Source organism: Cherax quadricarinatus, chromosome 48, assembly GCF_038502225.1.
Source record: "Cherax quadricarinatus isolate ZL_2023a chromosome 48, ASM3850222v1, whole genome shotgun sequence".
In the NCBI taxonomy this organism is placed as follows: Eukaryota; Metazoa; Arthropoda; class Malacostraca; order Decapoda; family Parastacidae; genus Cherax; species Cherax quadricarinatus.
The window spans coordinates 4,657,870-4,681,625 of record NC_091339.1 but is presented as its reverse complement, the minus strand read 5'-3'; the positions used below and the strand labels follow the sequence as shown (position 1 = coordinate 4,681,625).

At 38.6% G+C, this 23,756-nt stretch overlaps 1 protein-coding gene across 18 annotated transcripts in view; it reads right to left on the bottom strand.

Annotated features, from left to right (window-relative positions):
• Positions 1 to 23,756, bottom strand: part of LOC128696147 (protein lin-10) — a 921,476-nt gene that overhangs the window by 72,347 nt on the left and 825,373 nt on the right. For all 18 annotated transcript variants that reach the window (XM_053787271.2, XM_053787270.2, XM_053787272.2 and 15 more), the window contains 3 exons: positions 10,528 to 10,689; positions 2,580 to 2,762; positions 651 to 863 (listed from right to left, as the gene is read on the bottom strand). In XM_053787271.2, coding sequence (XP_053643246.2) covers positions 651 to 863; positions 2,580 to 2,762; positions 10,528 to 10,689 — 558 coding nt within the window. The remainder of the gene's footprint in view (positions 1 to 650; positions 864 to 2,579; positions 2,763 to 10,527; positions 10,690 to 23,756) is intronic.

Genomic DNA, 23,756 nt, shown 5'->3' with positions numbered 1-23,756 from the left:
TACAATGTTGGTTATTCAATTTATGTGACTATCTACCAATTGGTCTAGGTAGTAGGTTGGTAGACAGCTACCGTCCTGCCAAGTGATTGTAAAACGAAAGCCTGTAATTGTTTTACATGATGGTAGGATTGCTGGTGTCTTTTTTCTGTCTCATAGACATGCAAGATTTCAGGTATGTCTTGCTACTTCTACTTACACTTAGGTCACACTACACATACATGTACAAGCATATATATACACACCCCTCTGGGTTTTCTGCTATTTTCTTACTAGTTCTTGTTCTTGTTTATTTCATCTTATCTCCATGGGGAAGTGGAACAGAATTCTTCCTCCGTAAGCCATGCATGTTGTAAGAAGCGACTAAAATGCCAGGAGCAAGGGGCTAGTAACCCCTTCTCCTGTATAAATTACTAAATTTGAAAAGAGAAACTTTTGTTTTTCTTTTTGGGCCACCCTGCCTCGGTGGGATACGGCCGGTTTGTTGAAAGAAGAAGAAGATCTACCAATTGGTTGGTTCAGTTTTTATATATAAGAAAATAAATGAGAGAAGGAAAAGTTAAATTACCCTTTGATTAAAAAGTGTACACAGTACATGACTCATCATTAACAAGATTACTGCAAGTCACAAGAAAATAGCAATTTATTTTCACCTTTATATAATTTTGGCAGGTTGAAAGTGGAAGACCCACTAACGACACACCATTAATGGCAATTATTTGGTCACCAATGTTGAGCTGGCCACACTTAGCAGCAGCACCAGTTGGGGAGAGGTTAGCTATTACCACTGTTGGCACCATAGATCCCCAGCCTGACTCCACAACAACTACACCTAGGATTTCACTCTTCATCTTTGGTACCACCACCTGAAATAAATAAGTATGAATTTAATAAAACAACAGACATAATAAATAATATCTACTCTATGTAAAAAATTTCTGGATGCACAACTACAGCCTTACACAAAAGCCTCACCAAAAGCAGGTGTCAAAGAGGTGTCAATGCATATAAAGCAACTGAGGCACTTCCTGATACATACACATATCTGGCAGGAAATGATATTCTACCACCAATACTTCACTCTCTACTGACCATGATGGTGCATAGTCACAAACACCACTCACTAGACAAAATCTACAAAAAAAAACTCTTGTTTCATCAGGTATACCTCTAATAATTGTACATTTCTGAGACAAGAGTATTTGACATAAGGTTACTATACAGTCGTAACAAATTAGTGTACCTAAGCACAATAGTTTTGCACAAGTTTTAAAATATTTTAATGAATCAAATTCATTTACCAAACGTGCAAATTCAAATCTTATTTTTCCTCAAAAGGATTGTTTTATTACTTACCGTTTTTGAGACATATAGCTCCTGTGTACGACGTGGGCATGTGGACGGTGTGGGTGGGGCGGCAGAAAAGATTTAAAATGCCCATTAGAATACACTTCTCATGGATGACTAATGACCACATTTTGAAAATGATTGGTCAAAGGATTGGGCATGTGGGCACGGTGGGCGGTCAAGTGTTAATTTTCATTTGATGAAATATGTGCTAATTTCTGAAGTTTCAAGTAAATTACTCATTCATTCTTGACCTAAATATAATGGGCAAAAAACTCATGCACAAAACCGACAGTGAACTTAAATAAGCTCTGCTTAAACGAAATTTGCAATCTTACCACTTACGCCACTGCCTCCATTATCCGAATTACTTTCAGTTGCTGTCACATGCAGTAATTTCACAAAACCATAAAGGTTTATTTTGAATACAGGCCTGCTTCAGTAATTATTGAAATACTTCTTAAAACAATGATTAATACGAGTCTAATGCAACTGCTATGTAAAAATTTTTACCATTCTACATATGGTCCAAAAGTTCAATTTGTTTGCATACAATATGATGTTTTTCATGGCATGGTCTAGTAAAATATTGAAATATTCATTAAACAGGAAATAAATATTAATATCTGACAATGCAGCCAGAATAAATTCTTCTGCACAAAAAAGTTCTGGCCAATAATAATTTGTTTCAAAGACTGTTCTTTCAATCTGTTATCAACAGTAGAACAATGAGCATGTTAAAATAAATTAAATTTATTTTATGTCCAGGTCAGACAAGGTTGGTGGATAACTGAGACAATGGTGTCACCTTTCTACCTACCCCACTCAAGTCTCCACCTGCTCACTATCAATCTGCATCTGCTAATACCTTGCAAGGCTGCCATATAGCGGGGTTTATATCTCGATTATACATAACATCAGATTGCAATACCAAAAACATGAAAGGTGTAAATATATTATTAAAAGAATGAACAATTTATGATCTGATATTATGCATAGTTAAGATTTAATGGAAGGAGAGCCAAATAAGTTATATATTGGTGCAATTTATTCAACTTCTTTAACTACAAATCATGTGTGACATAATCAATCAATTTGAGCATAAGATGAATATTGCATTATTTATCAAATTTCATAAAAATGCTACAAGAACATTTAACCTTATGTCTCAAAGCTGATGACAGTGTCACACACAAAAACTGAGTTAAAATTATAATGGTTTATAACAAACATACCTCCTTTTGTAGCTCTTTCTTGGCAAACATTTGAAGCTCATCTCCAAAGATTTCTTGTGAGTTGAGGACTTCCTGATAATCCATCTCTTTAACAAAACTATGATCTTCAATTCCATTAGCCTTCAAAAATTCTAGGTATGCTACTTGAAAAGCTTGACCAATGCTCTGTGCTATAAACTGAGCCTGCAAAGACAAGTAAATTTTCTGATAAATATTAACAATAGTAATTATGAATGGAAAATACATCTTCTAAATTAAAGCAGAAAATAAATTACATTACAGAATTTTTAATGATGAAATGATAGGCGAGTGGATAACAGCTTTTCCTGCCCCATCAAGGTTTGCTACATTCTGGAAAAATTAAATGAAATAAAAACCACAGCAGAGTATAAAACACTGAAACCATTCAACAGAATGCAAGAGGAAATGTAATGGACCTAGGAGTGACCATGTTGGAACATCTCATGTTCAAGGATTGTTTCCAACAAGACATCTAATGAAAGTGTGATGATGAATGTGCTTGCTGGAAAATGGCCAATTTGGAAACAAGACAAATATATGAGAGTACAGTGGTACCAACACTCTTATATGGGTGTGAAACAGGGGTTGTAAATGTTACAGTGAGGAGGAGGTTGAAGGCAGTGGAGATGTGTCTGAGGGCAATGTGTGGCATAAATATTATGTAAAGAATTCATAGTTTGGAGATTAGGAGGTGCAGGGTTACTGAAAGTATTATCCAGAGGGCCGAGGAAGGGTTGGTGAGGTAATATGGTAACCTAAAGAGGGTGGAGAAAAATAGGATGACTTGTGGAGGGAAGGCAGGGTAGAGGTTGCCCTTGGAAAGGAGGGAGGAATTGGGTAAAGGAGGTTTTGTGTGCAAGAGTCTTAGACATCCAGCAGGCATATGTGATTGTGTTAGATAGGAATGGAGGCTGTTGAAATAAGAGCAAGGTAGCACTTTGTGAATTTATTCAGAGAAACCAGTTAGCCAGATTTGAGTGCTGGAGGTGAGAAGTACAGTGCCTGCACTCTAAAGAAGGGGTGAGGATATTTGCAGCTTGAAGTATCATCAGAACTGTACTATTTACTCACCTCTGGCAAAACATGATAAGAGTGAACAACAGTAAGTGTTTCTTTTTTGGGTCACCTTACCTTGGTGGGAGATGGCCAATTTAGGAATAAGCAATTTTGCCAATTTGAGTCCTATTTTAAGCCAATTCCAATGTTCAACTGAACCCCATTACTAGTTATTTTGCTAGTATTTCTTCCATTTTACTGATTGAGCACAAAAAACTACTCATTCATCTATCAGGACCATCTTATAATATGCACAGAAGTTGATAATTTGTCAAACTATACACAAAATAAATAATTTGGGCATTCCAGGTACTAAAACAATCTTTTTCTTTGTTCATTAATCACATGTTCTAGTGGTACACTCTGTAATTATTATTTTACTACATGTAAACCACACAATAACCAAATTCTGTAAACTCAGCATTGTAATCCTTATAGAGAATAAACTTTGAATTATTATTCTCATTCCTCTCCTGTATAACACTTGTAGCACATGTGCTGTCTCCCATTACTGCAACTCTGTTAAACTAATCAGTGGAATCTTCAACTTTCCCTTCCTTACTCTAGATAGCAAAGGTTACCCTGATCCTCAAAGGAGGCAATCCAACTGAAGTGAATAACTATAAGCCTATATCAAACCTACCCTTACTATCTAAAATCTTCGAAAAAATAATACACGAGCGAGTTTGCTCCTACCAAATATCTCACAACAGTTCAGCTCTTTCTCACTTACATCAATGATCTCCCCAATGCATCTCATCTCATTAAGTCATTTCTATTTGCCGAGGACACTACTTAAGTCTTCTCCCACTCAAACCCCACTATGCATGGTGACACTGTTAACAATGTGCTACTAAAAATATCTATGTGGATGACAACCAACAAACTTACTCTCAATACAGACAAAGACAAGGTCTTCACCTTGATTGCAACCTTAAATTTCAGACCCACATCTAACACATAGCCAAGAAGTTCTCCAAAACAGTAGGCATCCTTTCCAAAATACAGTACTATGTACCCCAAACAGCACTAGGTACTTACATTATACCACCCTTTAATCTACCCTTACCTCACCTATGGTATTTGTGCTTGGGGATCTACTATGTCTAATCACCTTACACCATTAATAACCCAAGAAAAAGCTGCTGTGCAGATGATCACCAACTCCTGTGCCAGACAACACACCCCTCCGCTCTTCAAGAGTTTAAACTTACTTAATGTACAAAATATGCACTCATATTACTGTGCCTACTATAAATATTTAGAACATTAAACTCCAATATAAACCCTACTCTCAAACTTCTCTTTGTTAGCTACAACAGAACACACAGGTGCAACACAAGGCACAAAACTCTCTTTGACATCCCATGTGTCTGTTTCACCCTATGCAAAAATGCAATGTACATAAAGGGTTCAAGATCTGGAATTCACTGCCTGAACCAGCAAAAGGTCCCTTGTCAGCCAATCAATTTAGGGCTATAGTTAAAAATCCCCTCATCTCCCAAACCTAATTATACTATATCTGAAATCATAAGACCAGTTTGATACTACTCAAGAACTCCCAATTAACTTAAGAACACTAAATCAATTTAGGTATTAATACACACTTAAAATTGTACTAGTGTAAATTGCACTAATTGTATTTTTTTCTTGCAACCCCTCTACTATAAATTATATTAATTATAAAATTTTTGTTACCCCTTTTTTTGTAATAATGTACAATTAAAATGCACCACTTTAGTTTTAAATAGTGTGTAAGCATTAGGATCAGTCTGCCCGAAATGCTCAGGCATGTTGATGGCTTTCTTTCTGCTTATTATTTTACTACATGTAAACTACATGTAGTAGGTTGGTAGACAGCAACCACCCAGGGAGGTACTACCGTCCTGCCAAGTGAGTGTAAAACGAAAGCCTGTAATTGTTTTACATGATGGTAGGATTGCTGGTGTCTTTTGTCTGTCTCATAAATATGCAAGATTACAGGCATGTCTTGCTACTTCTACTTACACTTGGGTCACACTACACATACATGTACACGTTTATTTATACACACTCATCTGAGTTTTCTTTGATTTTATCTTAATAGTTCTTGGTCTTATTACTTTTCCTTTTATATCCATGGGGAAGTGGAATAAGAATCTTTCCTCCGTAAGCCATGCGTGTTGTAAAAGTTAACTAAAATACCGGGAACAATGGGCTAGTAACCCCTTTTCCTGTAAAGATTACTAAAAAGAATAAGAAAAAAAATTTTCAAAGTGGGAAGTCTGAATGTGCGCGGATGTTGTGCAAATGATAGGAAAGAGATGATTGTGGATGTTATGAATGAGAAAAAACTAGATGTCCTGGCTTTAAGTGAAACAAAGCTGAAGGGGGTGGGAGAGTTTCAATGGAGAGGAATAAATGGGATTAGGTCAGGGGTTTCAAATAGAGTTAGAGCTAAAGAAGGAGTAGCAATAATGTTGAAGGATAAGCTATGGCAGGAAAAGAGGGACTACAAATGTATAAATTCAAGGATTATGTGGAGTAAAATAAAGATTGGATGTGAAAAGTGGGTTATAGTAAGCGTGTATGCACCTGGAGAAGAGAGAAGTGTAGAGGAGAGAGAGAGATTCTGGGAAATGTTGAGTGAATGCGTGGGGAGTTTTGAATCAAGTGTGAGAGTAATGGTGGTTGGGGATTTCAATGCTAAAGTGGGTAAAAATGTTATAGAGGGAGTAGTAGGTAAATTTGGGATGCCAGGGGTAAATGTAAATGGGGAACCTTTAATTGAGCTATGTTCTTTCTTTCAACACACCGGCCGTATCCCACCGAGGCGGGGTGGCCCAAAAGGAAAAACGAAAGTTTCTCCTTTTACATTTAGTAATATATACAGGAGAAGAGGTTACTAGCCCCTTGCTCCCGGCATTTTAGTTGCCTCTTACAACACGCATGGCTTACGGAGGAAGAATTCTGTTCCACTTCCCCATGGAGATAAGAGGAAATAAACAAGAATAAGAACTAGAAAGAAAATAGAAGAAAACCCAGAGGGGTGTGTATATATGTGCTTGTACATGTATGTGTAGTGTGACCTAAGTGTAAGTAGAAGTAGCAAGACGTACCTGAAATCTTGCATGTTCATGAGACAGAAAAAAGGACACCAGCAATCCTACCATCATGTAAAACAATTACAGGCTTTCGTTTTACACTCACTTGGCAGGACGGTAGTACCTCCCTGGGCGGTTGCTGTCTACCAACCTACTACCTATATTGAGCTATGTGTAGAAAGAAATTTGGTAATAAGTAATACATATTTTATGAAAAAGAGGATAAATAAATATACAAGGTATGATGTAGCACGTAATGAAAGTAGTTTGTTAGATTATGTATTGGTGGATAAAAGGTTGATGGGTAGGCTCCAGGATGTACATGTTTATAGAGGGGCAACTGATATATCAGAGCATTATTTAGTTGTAGCTACAGTTAGAGTAAGAGGTAGATGGGACAAGAGGAAGGTGGCAACAACAAGTAAGAGGGAGGTGAAAGTGTATAAACTAAGGGAGGAGGAAGTTCGGGCGAGATATAAGCGACTATTGGCAGAAAGGTGGGCTAGTGCAAAGATGAGTAGTGGGGGGCTTGAAGAGGGTTGGAATAGTTTTAAAAATGCAGTATTAGAATGTGGGGCAGAAGTTTGTGGTTATAGGAGGGTGGGGGCAGGAGGAAAGAGGAGTGATTGGTGGAATGATGAAGTAAAGGGTGTGATAAAAAAGAAAAAGGTAGCTTACGAGAGGTTTTTACAAAGCAGAAGTGTTATAAGAAGAGCAGAGTATATGGAGAGTAAAAGAAAGGTGAAGAGAGTGGTGAGAGAGTGCAAAAGGAGAGCAGATGAAAGAGTGGGAGAGGCACTGTCAAGAAATTTTAATGAAAATAAGAAAAAATTTTGGAGTGAGTTAAACAAGTTAAGAAAGCCGAGGGAAAGTATGGATTTGTCAGTTAAAAACAGAGTAGGGGAGTTAGTAGATGGGGAGAGGGAGGTATTAGGTAGATGGCAAGAATATTTTGAGGAACTTTTAAATGTTGAGGAAGAAAGGGAGGCGGTAATTTCATGCACTGGCCAGGGAGGTATACCATCTTTTAGGAGTGAAGAAGAGCAGAATGTAAGTGTGGTGGAGGTACGTGAGGCATTACGTAGAATGAAAGGGGGTAAAGCAGCTGGAACTGATGGGATCATGACAGAAATGTTAAAAGCAGGGGGGGATATAGTGTTGGAGTGGTTGGTACTTTTGTTTAATAAATGTATGAAAGAGGGGAAGGTACCTAGGGATGGGCGGAGAGCATGTATAGTCCCTTTATATAAAGGGAAAGGGGACAAAAGAGATTGTAAAAATTATAGAGGAATAAGTTTACTGAGTATACCAGGAAAAGTATACGGTAGGGTTATAATTGAAAGAATTAGAGGTAAGACAGAATGTAGGATTGCGGATGAGCAGGGAGGTTTCAGAGTGGGTAGGGGATGTGTAGATCAAGTGTTTACATTGAAGCATATATGTGAACAGTATTTAGATAAAGGTAGGGAAGTTTTTATTGCATTTATGGATTTAGAAAAGGCATATGATAGAGTGGATAGAGGAGCAATGTGGCAGATGTTGCAAGTATATGGAATAGGTGGTAAGTTACTAAATGCTGTAAAGAGCTTTTATGAGGATAGTGAGGCTCAGGTTAGGGTGTGTAGAAGAGAGGGAGAATACTTCCCGGTAAAAGTAGGTCTTAGACAGGGATGTGTAATGTCAACATGGTTGTTTAATATATTTATAGATGGGGTTGTAAAAGAAGTAAATGCTAGGGTGTTTGGGAGAGGGGTGGGATTAAATTATGGGGAATCAAATTCAAAATGGGAATTGACACAGTTACTTTTTGCTGATGATACTGTGCTTATGGGAGATTCTAAAGAAAAATTGCAAAGGTTAGTGGATGAGTTTGAGAATGTGTGTAAAGGTAGAAAGTTGAAAGTGAACATAGAAAAGAGTAAGGTGATGAGGGTATCAAATGATTTAGATAAAGAAAAATTGGATATCAAATTGGGGAGGAGGAGTATGGAAGAAGTGAATGTTTTCAGATACTTGGGAGTTGACGTGTCGGCGGATGGATTTATGAAGGATGAGGATAATCATAGAATTGATGAGGGAAAAAAGGTGAGTGCTGCGTTGAGGTATATGTGGAGTCAAAAAACGTTATCTATGGAGGCAAAGAAGGGAATGTATGAAAGTATAGTAGTACCAACACTCTTATATGGATGTGAAGCTTGGGTGGTAAATGCAGCAGCGAGGAGATGGTTGGAGGCATTGAAGATGTCCTGTCTAAGGGCAATGTGTGGTGTAAATATTATGCAGAAAATTCGGAGTGTGGAAATTAGGAGAAGGTGTGGAGTTAATAAAAGCATTAGTCAGAGGGCAGAAGAGGGGTTGTTGAGGTGGTTTGGTCATTTAGAGAGAATGGATCAAAGTAGAATGACATGGAAAGCATATAAATCTATAGGGGAAGGAAGGAGGGGTAGGGGTCGTCCTCGAAAGGGTTGGAAAGAGGGGGTAAGGGAGGTTTTGTGGGCTAGGGGCTTGGACTTCCAGCAAGCGTGCATGAGCGTGTTAGATAGGAGTGAATGGAGGCGAATGATACTTGGGACCTGACGATCTGTTGGAGTGTGAGCAGGGTAATATTTAGTGAAGGGATTCAGGGAAACCGGTTATGTTCATATAGTCGGACTTGAGTCCTGGTAATGGGAAGTACAATGCCTGCACTTTAAAGGAGGGGTTTGGGATATTGGCAGTTTGGAGGAATATGTTGTGTATCTTTATACGTATATGCTTCTAAGCTGTTGTATTCTGAGCACCTCTGCAAAAGCAGTGATAATGTGTGAGTGTGGTGAAAGTGTTGAATGATGATGAAAGTATTTTCTTTTTGGGGATTTTCTTTCTTTTTTGGGTCACCCTGCCTCGGTGGGAGACGGCCGACTTGTTGAAAAAAAAAAAACTACACATTGTATATTATGCAAAGAAATAAATTTTTAAATTTGAATTTTGAATTCTGATTGTTTCCTGATATCATTTGACAGACTTGAAGGATGCTACTGAAACAGATGATTTTGATTGGTTTCAGGACTGGAAGTACATAGTTTGAAACTGAACTGAAAGTAGTGGAATTATACAATTTTTGTTGATATTCCAGAGGACGGGTAAGGCCCCCCCTACAACCTCCAGTCTGTTTTATGGGTTTTTAATAGGTCTGATTCAATTACATGTAATGTATTAGGATGCTGTAAATCATGATCAATCTTTCCTGGCTATATTTTATTATCCAAGAAATAGAGTAAATCTTCTGTTTATGTGTGAATAAGCTTTTCAAATGGTAAGGCAAGTGTAAGATAGGAGAGGCCTGGGGACATGACTAATGAGTAGAGGAAATGTTTTAGTGCCAGAAATGTCCACATTGTTTATTATGGATGATTTTTAAACTGGTGTTTTTTTTAAATTTTGTGTAGAACTGGCCAAATTACAGACTTCTGTGAATTTTATAGGGTAGCTGAATGGGCAGTTTCTTATGCTCAATCAATAGAATGGAAGGCATACTAGCGAAATAGCTAAGAATATGGTTGAATGGAACAATGGTCTCAAAGTGGGCAAAATTGCCAATGCATCAATTGCACCCAGACTGCAAAATTTGTGCCTGCATAATTCTGTAAATTTTCCATAAAATTTCACACTTTTGGTGTCATTACTTTCAGAGAAAGATTCTCTACTAATTCATAAGAAGAAATATTAAAAAAAAAAAAAAAACATTAATGATAATTCATGGTTAGGCAATGACTTGACAGGCATCGCTCTGCTATTAAGAAACGTACCTCGTCACTTTCAAATACATGGCAGATCATCTTTGGTGTTTTCTGAATGCTGTTCCCAGAATCATCAGTAGGTAAGACTCTCCTTCGTGCCATAAGGACAACCAGGTCTCCAATGTCAGCAATATATGAGATAGTGCGAAGTGCATGATCCATCATTATCTCCTGCAATGAAAAAAAATAAAGAGCTGGTAGACGGCATTATGTTCGGAATGCGGATTAAATGTAGGTTTTATAGCTGCCTACAAAGCTGAGAAATATTAGTTGCCTGTTTACCTTAAGGTAATAATATGTAGATGAACCTTGCTATGATGAACATGTTTCCTGTAGATCTTTCCCAGGTATCACCCTTCCTCCTTTCTCATGCCTTGCTTAAGTTGGATACTCCCTAAATGTTCAACTCTCAATGTCCTCAAATACAAAATAGGGGAAAGGAGATGGAAATCAAGTGTTCCATCTTCAGATTTTTTTTTTGTCAGTTTGTTGATTGACCATGGCACTATAATTAACTGTATAGTAACCACAAGACAGCCCCTCACTGATCCAGCTTGTGTTATTTTTACCACTGGTGGTGAATATTTGAAATACAGTAGACTGTTATATTACATGGATTTATTTGCCACGTTTTGGTTATTGCACTATTGAAAAATTGCGGCACAATTTTATACAATGCTTCGTAAAATTAACTTAACATGGTTCTGTTTGCAGATGTGGAGAAAATTTTCCAAGCTCAAGCTGCCACCTTGTTGTGGGTCAGCAGCAGAGACCTCCCACCACCCCCGACACCCCTATCCCGGCCTGCATGAATACGTGTCCAGTACAAATGCTCCCTAGGAGCTAGCTGTGTTTGTGAATTGTGCTTTGATCTTTTAATTGCCATATCTTGTATCTGCCAAGCAATCATGGCACCCAGTAGGCATACCAGTGTTGCTGAAAGTGGCAAGAAAAGGTATAAGAAAATAGAGATATTAGACAAGAGATAGCCTATGGCCGTAATGAAGCATCAGTTTATACAATTAAAAAGAATGAGGTAAATATATGAGTTTGTGTGATAACTGACTGACTGACTTGACTGAAAGACTTCCTTGACTGACTTACTAACTTTACTGACTTATTTCACTGACTTGACTGAATGATTTACTGATTTTACTGACTTGACTTACTTGACTGACTGACTGACTGACTTTACTGACTTACTGATACTTACTGACTGACTTATTTTACCGATTTACTGAGTTGAGTGATTGACTTACTGACTGACTGACTTACTGACCTTACTGACTGACTGATTGACTTTTTGATTTGGCTAATTTACCTGACTGACTTGACTGATTTACTGACTGACTTAGAAGAGGACCCTGACAGTGGTCTGAAATGGTATCTAGAGCAGCTGATGCTTTACCATCAGCTGTATAATGTACTGCAGGGTAAAACAGAACAGAAATTCATTAAAGAATTTATGCACACTCCAGTACAACCACCAACTTCAGTACCAGAACCTCTACCATCCACCTCAGCCCAGTAGGGCCACAGCATAACTCTCCACTCTCTTCACAATCATCGACAGACACCAGCACCCACAATTTAAGGTAAGAAATACAGTGGTACCTTGACGTACGAGTTTAATTTGTTCCGTGACCAAGCTTGGAACTCAATTTGCTTGTACGTATATCAAATCAATTTTCCTTATTGAAATTAACTGAAATGCCATTAATCCATTCCAGCCAAAAAAAATTACCCCAATTTTTCTGTTATGGGATTTTAAATAAGAAAAATGTATTTATAAATAAGAAACATTGTATAAAAACATAATAAAAGAGAATGTAAAGAAATAAACTGGTTTCATAAAGTGTGTTTACCTTGGAGATCAGGCGACTTGGGCTAACAGATGGTGATGGCAGAGGTGTAGTCGAACTACAAGTCGACTACATGCACACCTCGCTTGTGTTTTTCTATGATTTCATGCTTTAATTCAATGGACATCATCCTCTTCTTCTCCTCAGCACTGTCCTTTGCACTTACTTTCTTAGTACCCATGGTTAGAAAAAAGAAATTTGGCAAAATAACTGCACAAAATGCAAGCACAACACAAGAGAGATGCTTCCACGGCAAGGTAACCACATGTGCTGAACGAGATGCGACAACAAGGGACAATAAAGGATGGCTGGCGTGGCAGGGCATGTGGCGGGCTAGCTGTGGGATTTTCAAGGATAACTCCTGATCAAAAAGGCTGACCAAGTCAAGATTGAACAGGACTCGGCGTGAATACTCTGGGAAGATTCCAGAGCAGCAAGAAGACATCCCAGTGCATCGTTTCAATGTAAATAATGGAAGTGTTGCACAGATTGTGAAGGTTGATGAGTGGTGGTAGTGGAGATTGCCCCAGAAGCACTGTGCCTGGGTGCCAGCCACGCATATACAAAACTCGAAAGGCCTCCATAAACACATCTACCTGCAGCACAGGCGCCATGCTTCCAGTTAACTTAAAAATGAATACATGTTGATGCATGGAATAGTTAGAGGTATATGGTGTGGGAAGCAATGTGGTGTTGAGAGTAATGTGGTTGGGACTAGTCAGTACCTCTTACCCCACACCACGAGGAAGGGAGAAGAGGCAGGGTGTGTAGGTGAAGATGATGGGAACATACTGGGTTTAACCCTTAAATTGTCCAAACATAGATCTACATTTTTTCAACATTTGAAAGTATGTAAAAAAACATAATCTTCTTTTTTTTTACATTTGAAAGCTTGTAAAAAAACTTTGATCTACGTTTTTTCTTTATATTTGATATGTAAAAAAACGTAGATCTACTTTTGGAGCACTACACATGTGAACGTAGATCTATGTTTGGACAGTTTAAGGGTTAAGGAGTCACATACCTATATGATGTGCATGGGAAACAAATAAATATTGTGTTTATTTTATGCACTACAGTGTGAATAACAGTGCACAATCCGTGTGTATATAGGTAGTAGGTTGGTAGACAGCAACTGCCCAGGGAGGTACTACCGTCCTGCCAAGTGAGGGTAAAACGAAAGCCTGTAATTGTTTTACATGATGGTAGGATTGCTGGTGTCCTTTTTTCTGTCTCATGAACATGCAAGATTTCAGGTATGTCTTGCTACTTCTACTTGCACTTAGGTCACACTACACATACATGTACAAGCACATATATACACACCCCTCTGGGTTTTCTTCTATTTTCTTTCTAGTTCTTGTTTATTTCCTCTTATCTCCATGGGGAAGTGGAACAGAATTCTTCCTCCGTAAGCCATGTGTGTTGTAAGAGGCAACTAAAATGCCGGGAGCAAGGGGCTAGCAACCCCTTCTCCTGTATATATTACTAAATGTAAAAGAAGAAACTTCCGTTTTTCCTTTTGGGCCACCCCGCCTCGGTGGGATGCAGCCGATGTGTTGAGAGAGAGAGAATCCGTGTGTAGGGAAGTGCCCTCACCCCACTCCCCGTGCATGCCTCATGTGTAGTGTACCCTCCTGCACCTCCCATAACCCCACACCTTGGGCTTCCCCTACCAAACTACCTGTGCCTCCACCATTCAACTTCCCTGCCTCACCCACCCAACTCCCAGCAACACCCCAACTGTAGAGGGTACTTTTCCCCTCCCAGCCCACGATATCAGTGATGTCACAAGATGTGCCAGGTTCCCAGGAGCTTCCACTACAGAGCCAGCACCATGGAATTCAACCGAGAGGCAACTGTCAGGTGTGCCACAGGGAGTGTGCACTCAATCCTTCAAATTTCAACATTTGTGCACACAGTGGATGTCTAGGCTCCCAGAGAGCTCCAAGAGGGAACGACCAACAGCCCCTCCCAGCAAACAGTGCTGACAGCTACTGCGACTTCACCTCTATAGAGGACCTGGGATCTGCAATCAAATTAACATCCATCAGGACGCTGACACATTCCCAAAGCAGCTCTCCCTTGGGCAGCTAGCGAAGTCGCTGACCTGTTGGGGAGGGTCAGTGGTGTCCCTGCAAGCAGCAGATTCTGGCACAACCTACTGCTATTTGCCATGGTTGTCTGGCTGTCCCACCGAGGAGGGACATGCACCTAGCAACATCTGTTACTGGGGCAATAAATGCATTCCCCAGAATGTTATTAGCCCTTAACTGTCCAAATGTAGATCTGTGTTCATGTGAGTAGCGCTCCGAACGTAGATCTACATTTTATTTTACATGCTTTCAACCTTGGCATGATAGGCCTGAGTTGCCTAGACATGAGAGAATGGGTCTGTGCACTCAGTGCGCACAGTATGACAAAATTCAGGGATGGCGGGAAAAATGCGCTCTTCATTTTAAATAAAAAAAAAAAATTCCACAAATATTCAGAGAGTGCAAGTGAACGTAGATCTACGTTTGGACAGTTTAAGGGTTAATTTCTGACATACACCTACCATCCGACTTATGACCTCCTCGACATATGACGACTCGACTTACGACCGTGTTTTTTATGCCAAATTTCTAGGAAATAAACAAGTGTTTGTGTTGCACACAGTGTTTATCCTAAACCTTACAGTATAAAATACAGTACTAACAGCATAAAAAGTACAGTAAAACATGAAATACCAAAATTAAACAAAATAGACATTACAAAAATGTTATGTTGATATTCAGTAGTAAAGTTCGACTTACGTCCATTTCGACTTACGACCGGTTTCTCGGAATCGAACTCGGTCGCAAGTTGGATTGTAGGTGTATACTCATTGTCTTCTATTTTTCATTATATTCCAACAGATTGGTAATTAATTTTCAGAGTGAACTCTATTAAAATTTAGTACAGTGGATCCTCCCTTTTCGTTGATCTCTGTTATCGCCGATTTCCATTTTCACCGTGTTTTTTCGTCAAAATATTGGTTCTGCTTTCATCGATTTCCTCCGTTTCCATCAATGGTACAGAACCTGTCCTGTGCCCAGTGTGCACGTAAGGCTGCCTCCCAAACGCATTCTCAGGCAGTGTCGTGTTGTTTCTCGGTGAGTGAACATATCCTGCGAGGTCCTATGAAACATTTCGTAACAATCCACTGTTTTTGGCACTTGTTTATTGTGCGCGACTGCTAAATAAGCCACCATGGCCCCAAAGAAATGAAAAAAGAAATCGTTCAAAAATATGATAGTGGCATACACATTGCTGAACTCAGCAGGATGTACAGGAAGGCGCCATCAACCATTAGCTCTATTGTGGCAAAGAGAAAAGAAATCATGGAAGCTGATGTTGGGAAAAGGGTAAATGCAATAACAAAACTGAGATCCCAAACAACTGAAGATATGGAGAAATTGTTGCTGGTGTAGATTAAAGAGAAAGAGTTAGCGGGAGATAGTGTTGTGCAGTCAATAATTTGTGAAAAGGCAAGGCAGTTGCATAACGATCTTGTAAAGATAATGCCTGCAATGAGTGCTGATGTTGGTGAATTTAAGGCCAGCAAAGGCTGGTTTGAAAAATTCAAGAAGCGAAGTAGCATACGCAGTGTTGTAAAGCATGGTGAGGGTGCCAGTTCAGACAAACATGTGGCTGAAAAATTCGAGCAGGAATTCAAAGACTATGTAGAGGCTGAAAAATTCCAACTCCAACAAGTGTTCAAATGTGACGAAGCAGGCCTGTTTTGGAAGAAAATGCCAAAGAGGACCTACATCGCACAGGAGGAAAAGGCACTCCCAGGACACAAGCCTATGAAGGACAGGCTAACTCTCTTGTTGTGTGGTAATGCTAACAGGGATTTCAAAGTGAAGCTTTCACTGGTGAATCACTCTGAAAATCCCAGAGTGTTCAAGAAAAACAGTGTCATCAAGAATAAATTTTGTATGATGTGGAAGGCTAACAGTAGGGCATAGGTCACGAGGGAAATTTTCCCGGAATGGTTCAATGAAGTGTTTGCCTCGAGTGTGAAGAAATACCTCCTGGATAATAAACTGCCACTCCAATGCCTCCTGTTAATGGATAATGCTCCTGCTCATCCTCCAGATTTGGAAGACCAGTTGTCTAAGGAATTCAGTTTTGTAACAGTGAAGCTCTTGCCTCCTAACACCACTCCTCTCATCCAGCCCATGGACTAGCAGATCATTGCAAACTTCAAAAAACTGTACACCAAAGCAACGTTTCAAAAGTGCTTTGACATAACCTCAGACTCTAAACTGACCCTAAGAGAGTTCTGGAGGAATCACTTCAGTACCTTCCATTGCATAAGCCTTATAGATAAGGCTTGGCAGGGACTGACTTCCAGGATGATGAACTCTCCTTGGAGAAAATTGTGGCCAGATTGTGTCCTCATCAAAGATTTTGAAGGGTTTGAGTCTGACTCTGACAACCCTATGCCAGTTGTGCAATCTATTGTGGCATTGGGGAATTCCATGGGGTTGGATGTGAGTGGCCAGGATGTGAAAGACTTGGTGGAGGACCACAATCAAGAGCTAACCACTGATAAGTTGCAAGAGCTTCATCTGCAACAGCAACAGACCACAGCTCCGGAAATTGCTTCAGAGGAGTTGGAAGAGAGATGGAAGAAGGTGCCTTCTTCAGAGATTAAGGAGATTTGTGCAATGTGGACTAGGGTGCAAGCATTTGTGGAGGAACATCACCCTGAGAAAGCTGTTGCAATCCGTGCTGGCAACTTTTATAATGAGAATGCCATGTCCCAGTTCAGGCAAATCTTAAAGAGATGCCAGAAACAGACCTATCTGGACAGATATTTTGTGTGAGAGGGGTCCAGTGACACTCAAGCTGGTCCTAGTGGCATTGAAAAACAAAGAAGGGAAGTGACTCCCAATAAGGATTTGGTACCTAGAGTTCTCGTGGAGGGGGATTCCCCTTCCAAAGAATAACCTCTCTTCCCTCCTCCCTGTCTTCCAGCCATCAACAACAGTCTTCAATAAAGGTAAGTGTCATGTTGAATGTTCATTCTTTTGTGCATGTAAATCTATCTTTAAGGTAAAAAAATTTTTTTTGTTAATACTTCTGGGTGTCTGGAACAGATTAATTGGATTTAAATTATTTCTTATGGGGAAAATGGTTTCAGTTTTCGCTGATCTCTCTGGAACGGATTACACACGAAAACCGAGGGTCCACTGTATTCTTCATTTTTTTATATCATCATATTCTTGTGGCCTACTCATTGTATTTTTATCATCTTTTATTCAATATTTATATAATATGTTTTATGTGTCATTTTCATGTAATTTCTTACCTGCCACATTTGATCTTTTATATTAATGTAATATTATTGAAAAGGTAACGAAAGGACCCCAATGGAAATAAGTCACTGACTTTTTTGGGTTATCCTAGGTTCTTTACACATATGCTGCTATGTATGATAATCTATGTAACTGTATTTGTGTATACCTGAATAAACTTACTTTACTTACAATGCTGGGCAGATGTTGTGGCATTCACTGTGCCAACTAGCAGCAGCATATCTGAAGCTTGCTTGTAACTCAGATTTTGGCTCGCAACTCAAAGCAAAAAATTGCCAGAGCGTCGGCTCGTAACTCAGAAAACTTATAAGCTGGGGCACTCATAAGTCAAGGTACCGTTGTACTATTATTTCTGTTGCATTTGTATTCTTAAGCAGTAAAAACAACATAATACATTGCGACAATGAATGACAATTACACTTTCATTTTTATTTTTGTAAGATCTGGAGGTCTAAAAAAATTGTTTGGCTTCTTTGGGGCTCCCAATAACATAACCCTATTTGTCCCATAAGTTCTTCAGTTTATCTAACACCGATTTACCTAACACGGCATTTTCAGGAACGTAACTACCGTGTAATATAACGGCCTACCGTAATTGAATTCATATTTACATAAATTTTCAACTTATTATGGAGGTATGACTTCTGAGAATCATAATTATGTACTAGTTGTGGCTACTGGTATTGGCAATAAGCAAAACACTCACATAAGTTATGAAATGAGGATTATTATTATTATTATTATAATCAATTTAAACACTAAACTCTAAAGATCATACATCATCAACCCTGACAACAGAACTTTTTGTGTTATACTAAAATGCAAACTAAATAATCTGACTATTAAGTAGCAAAAATAACTAAAAACAAATATTAGAGAGAGGATTAAGTATTATGCAGATCATGCTTCATTAAAATATAAGAATGTATGACTGTTACTCTGAAAGTGATTATATTATGTTCACACTTTTCATAAGCATAAATGCATGTGTTTATAGACCTCTTTTTATCATTGATAACTTTCTACATTTATGTGGATATTCAACTTGCAAGTTTTCCAACCTAGGGGATGGTGATCTGCATGTGTCTTGCCTGACACATGGGTTGTGTTCTCATTGTCTTCCATATTCAGTGTTCCTAGCCATACATATGGTGGATGTGTGTGGGGAATCAAGTGCTGCCAGTGTTGTTAATGAACAAAATTTTGAAGAGTAGATTTCTAGATGTGCATATTTTTAGTGATGGATATATTAAATCATTAACCCTTTCAGTGGCCGTTACGTAGATCTACATTATTGATGCCAAGGTCCCTCAAGCAAGACTGTGTCTTAACCCTTTCAGGGTCCAAGGCCCAAATCTGGAGTCACGCACCAGTGTCCAAGAATTTTCAAAAAAAAAATTTGTTATTTTTTCTTATGAAATCGTAGAGAATCTTTTTGTGAAGGTAATAAACAAAAAGTACGAAATTTGGTGGAAAATTGACGAAATTATGCTCTCGCGAATTTTGATGTGTCAGCGATATTTACGAATCAGCGATTTTGCCGATTTTGACTCCCATTTTAGCCCAATTACATTATTCCAATCAACCAAATTCTTAGCTATTTCACTAGTATTACTTCTATTCTATCGATTGAGCACAAGAAATCGCCAAGTCAACTGTTTCAACTACAAAATAAAGTGATCGGAAATTGTTAATTTGGCCAATTTAACACAAAGTTCAAAATATTCCAATTTCAAAATAGGGTCCAGAATGAACAATGTAGGCATTCCTGGCACTAAACTAACATTTCCTCTGTTCATTAGTTATGTTTTGAGGCTTTACAAATAAATTCCATTTTGATTTTTTATTCACATAATGAATTTTTATTCACACCAAAAAATAGAAGATTTACTGTTATGCAATACTGTAATAATTGTATAAATATCATCACCATATTTGTGAATGTATATTAGACCCACCAGCTGACGTGTATTAGACGTGTGAGGTCGTTTGTTTACTCTTGAATATCGGCAAAAATTTAACATTTCTGCTACTTTGAGCTCAGTTTCAAGCCATTTCCAGTGCTAAAACCAATCAAAATCATCTCTATTTCTGTAATATGTCTTCCATTCTATCAAATGAGACCAAGAAATCGCAAATACAACTATAAAAAACATACGAAAAAACACTGCAAAGTTGCTGTTTTAATCGAAAAATCATGATTTAATTTTTTTTCTCTCATTATACACAGTGTGCTGCAGGATCTGTTTTATGTGGTGCACACATACCACATAGATGTATTCTCTCATATCTAGGCCCAAATGTACCACTCACAGTTTATCAGAGTGAGCTGAGCTCATGGCGTAGATCTACGGTTTGGATCCTGAACGTAAAGCCGTAGATCTACGGGACGGACCCTGAAAGGGTTAAACACATCACCCTCAGATAAGTTGTGAGGGGTAAATTTTGGTGTAGACATGAAAGAATGGGTCTGTGTGGTGAGTGTGCATAGTATAAAAGAAAAATCCTGCCACAAGCAGTGCATGATGGGGAAAAGCAAAACCCTGACAATGTGTTGGGTTAAAAATAGCAAATTTGAGGTATTTTCTAGGATGGCTTTTGTAGTTTTACTGTCTGTTTCTTGGTATTATTTGATAGAACAGAAGACATACTACTGAAACAGAGATGCCCCTCTACATCTTCTGGTGTGACTTATGGGTTTTTAATAGGTTTGATATAACTAAAGGGATGCCTGTAAACCATAACCAATCATTCCTGGTTATATTTTGTAATCTGAGAAATAGGGCAAGGCAAGTGTAATATAGGAGAAGCCTGGGGATGTGAGTAATAAACAAAGGAAATGTTTTAGTGCCTGGAATGTCTACAGTGTTTATTTTGGACTACAGTAGACCATCATTTAGCATGGCAGTTACGTTCCTGAAAATGTAGTGTTAAGTAAAATTGTGTTAGATGAACTGAAGAACTTATGGGAAAAATAGGGTTACATTCCACTGAGCCCCCAAAAAGCCAACCAACTTTTTTTTAGGCCTCCACATCTTACAAAAATAAAAGTGAATATGTAGTTGTAGTTCACTGTTGTGATGTATTATGTTGTTTTTACTGCTTAACCCGTAAACGGTCCAAATGTATATATATGTTCACTACCCCAGTGCCCCAAGTATTTTGAAAAATAAAAAAAATAATTTTTAATGAAAATGAAGAGCACATTTTTCTAAGTGTTATAGGATTAAAATGAAAAAATTAGGGTCAGTGTTTACTGAGATATGAGGCTGCAAAGTTGGCACTTAATGCTCACCTGACGGCAACATCGAGTCCTGCTGCTAACAGAAGTGTTGCCGATATACCATTATTTCTCACTTTTATATTATTTTATATAATTTTTATGTTCTGATAATCACAATTTATTGTAGTTCTTGTCATTTCATAACCAATCTTTGTTCTGACACTAATATTAGGTACTGACTGAAATTGTACTCAAATTGTCACAAACACATTGACAGGTGGACATTTACACCTGCCTTGGTCATTTACTATTGTCTAGGAATATATATAGGTCCCAGCAATGTTTTGAATACACGGAAGTATAGAAGAAGAAGAATGAAGAAGGAAGAAGTTCCCTTGAAGCAATGTGTAAGACAAATGTCATTGACAAGCATCCGGGAGGGCAGTGATAAGATGAGATAAGCGATGACATTTAATGGGCACTAGCGAGGGTGCAGAGATAAGGGGTAACATTTGATGAGCTCGTATCTCTGATTATCTCTCTGTCTGCTTGTCTCTTTGTCTCTCTGCTTGTCTCTCTGTCTCAGAGAGAGCCACTGTGAATCAACTGGTATTCTTATGCATTATATCTACAAGCACAGTAGAGCACTTCAGATTTTTTAGGTTATCCTAGGTAATTTACACTATGCATAACTGTACACCTACCATCCAACTTACAACCTGCTCGACATACGTCCACTCGAGTTATGACCGTGCATCTGGGCTGGGCCGGCTGAAGCACACCGCTGTACAATATTTGACAATACTCGCGGCGGCAATGCATCATGCAGGCAGCATCAGTTTGAGTAACCCTGCCCTATCAGCAGCATCATACTGTATTAACTGTACTAACTGGACAGTAAATTTCACCATGGCCCCTAAGATGAAGTCTGAATCTTGTACTGGAGATTGTGGCAAGAAAGGCTCTTACTCTCCAACTCTCTATTTGTTTTCAGTGTTGCACATAAACCTGTCTGTATCTGTCTGCCTGTATATCTGTGTCTGTCTGTATCTCTGTGTGTCTGTTTGTCTACCTGTGTGTCTGTCTTTCTATCTACCTGTGTGTCTGTCTTTCTGTCTACCTGTGTGTCTGTCTTTCTATCTGTGTGTCTGTCTTTCTGTCTGCTTGTCTGTCTCAGAGCCACTCATTAAGAGTGTAATTGGTCTTGAAGATGCCATATTAATAATGATAATAACAATAATAATCACTGAGGTGCATTAAATGTGTATAAAATGTTAATATAGACATTTTGCTTAATCCATCTATGATTTTTTTTTTCAAAATTACATAATAAACATGCTACATAGCATATAAATTAACAAATATGAGATGTTTTTCTGGTCGGCTTGACAGAGTGAACAGAAACCATTCGTGTCCGGGCTGGTAACAACAACAACAACGTTTGTTTACATAACTCGTGAAACTTCTCCCTCTCTCTCTCTCTCTCTCTCATTTATTCATTTATTCACTCTACATTAAGACTACAGTTATTTTAAGGTAAGTAATGAGTGGACACAATTATTATATTATAGTTTAATAATAATATTATTATTAATATTAGTACATATGTATTATTGTAATAATAATAATTATTATTATTATTAATTTAAGGCACTGGAGCACAGATCCACTGTATAGCACTTTGTCTGGATTTTTTGGGTTATCCTAGGTAATTTATGCTATGTATGATAACTTCACTTACGTGTACTTGTGTGTGTGTGTGTGTGTGTGTGTGTGTGTGTGTGTGTGTGTGTGTGTGTGTGTGTGTGTGTGTGTGTGTGTGTGTGTGTGTGTGTGAGAGAGAGAGAGAGAGAGAGAGAGAGAGAGAGAGAGAGAGAGAGAGAGAGAGAGAGAGAGAGAGAGAGAGAGAGAGAGAGAGAGAGAGAGAGAGAGAGAGAGAGAGAGATACAGAGAGAGAGATACAGAGAGAGAGATACAGAGAGAGAGATACAGAGAGAGAGATACAGAGAGAGAGATACAGAGAGAGAGATACAGAGAGAGAGATACAGAGAGAGAGATACAGAGAGAGAGATACAGAGAGAGAGATACAGAGAGAGAGAGATACAGAGAGAGAGATACAGAGAGAGAGATACAGAGAGAGAGATACAGAGAGAGAGATACAGAGAGATACAGAGAGAGAGACAGCCACATTCAGTCAGCCAGTCAGTCAGCCAACCAACCAACCACCTGGCCACCCACCCGGCCACCCACCCGGCTACCCACCCGGCCACCCACTCGGATAAGTATTACACAGAGTTGTTTCTCTTTACTTAGGGTATAGGTTATACTACATTCTGGCAGGATGACACTACCAGTGGTATTCTCCCATTCCACTGTGTTGACAATACTTAAAGATAACAGTAACATATGATACTGTATGCGATGTAAAATTTACAATACAGTTCACTACCATGTATACATTATATACAGTATACATAAATAATTAAAATATAACAATGCTGTAGAAGTAAATTATGGTAAAAAGAATGAAATAATGATTGTACATTACATTACAGTACTATGTAGGTAGTTTATATAGAAAAGGTTTGACATTATGCACTACCCAGTATGTCGGCAATTTTCAAAGGTTCGACTTACGTCCATTTTGACTTACGACCAGTTGGCTGGAACCGAGCTTGGTCGTAAGCCGGATGGTAGGTGTATTTGTGTACCTGTGAGACAGATAAAAAGAGATAGAGACAGACAGATAAACAGAGACAGACAGAGATAAACAGACAGAAATAGAGACAGATAGGGAGACCCTAA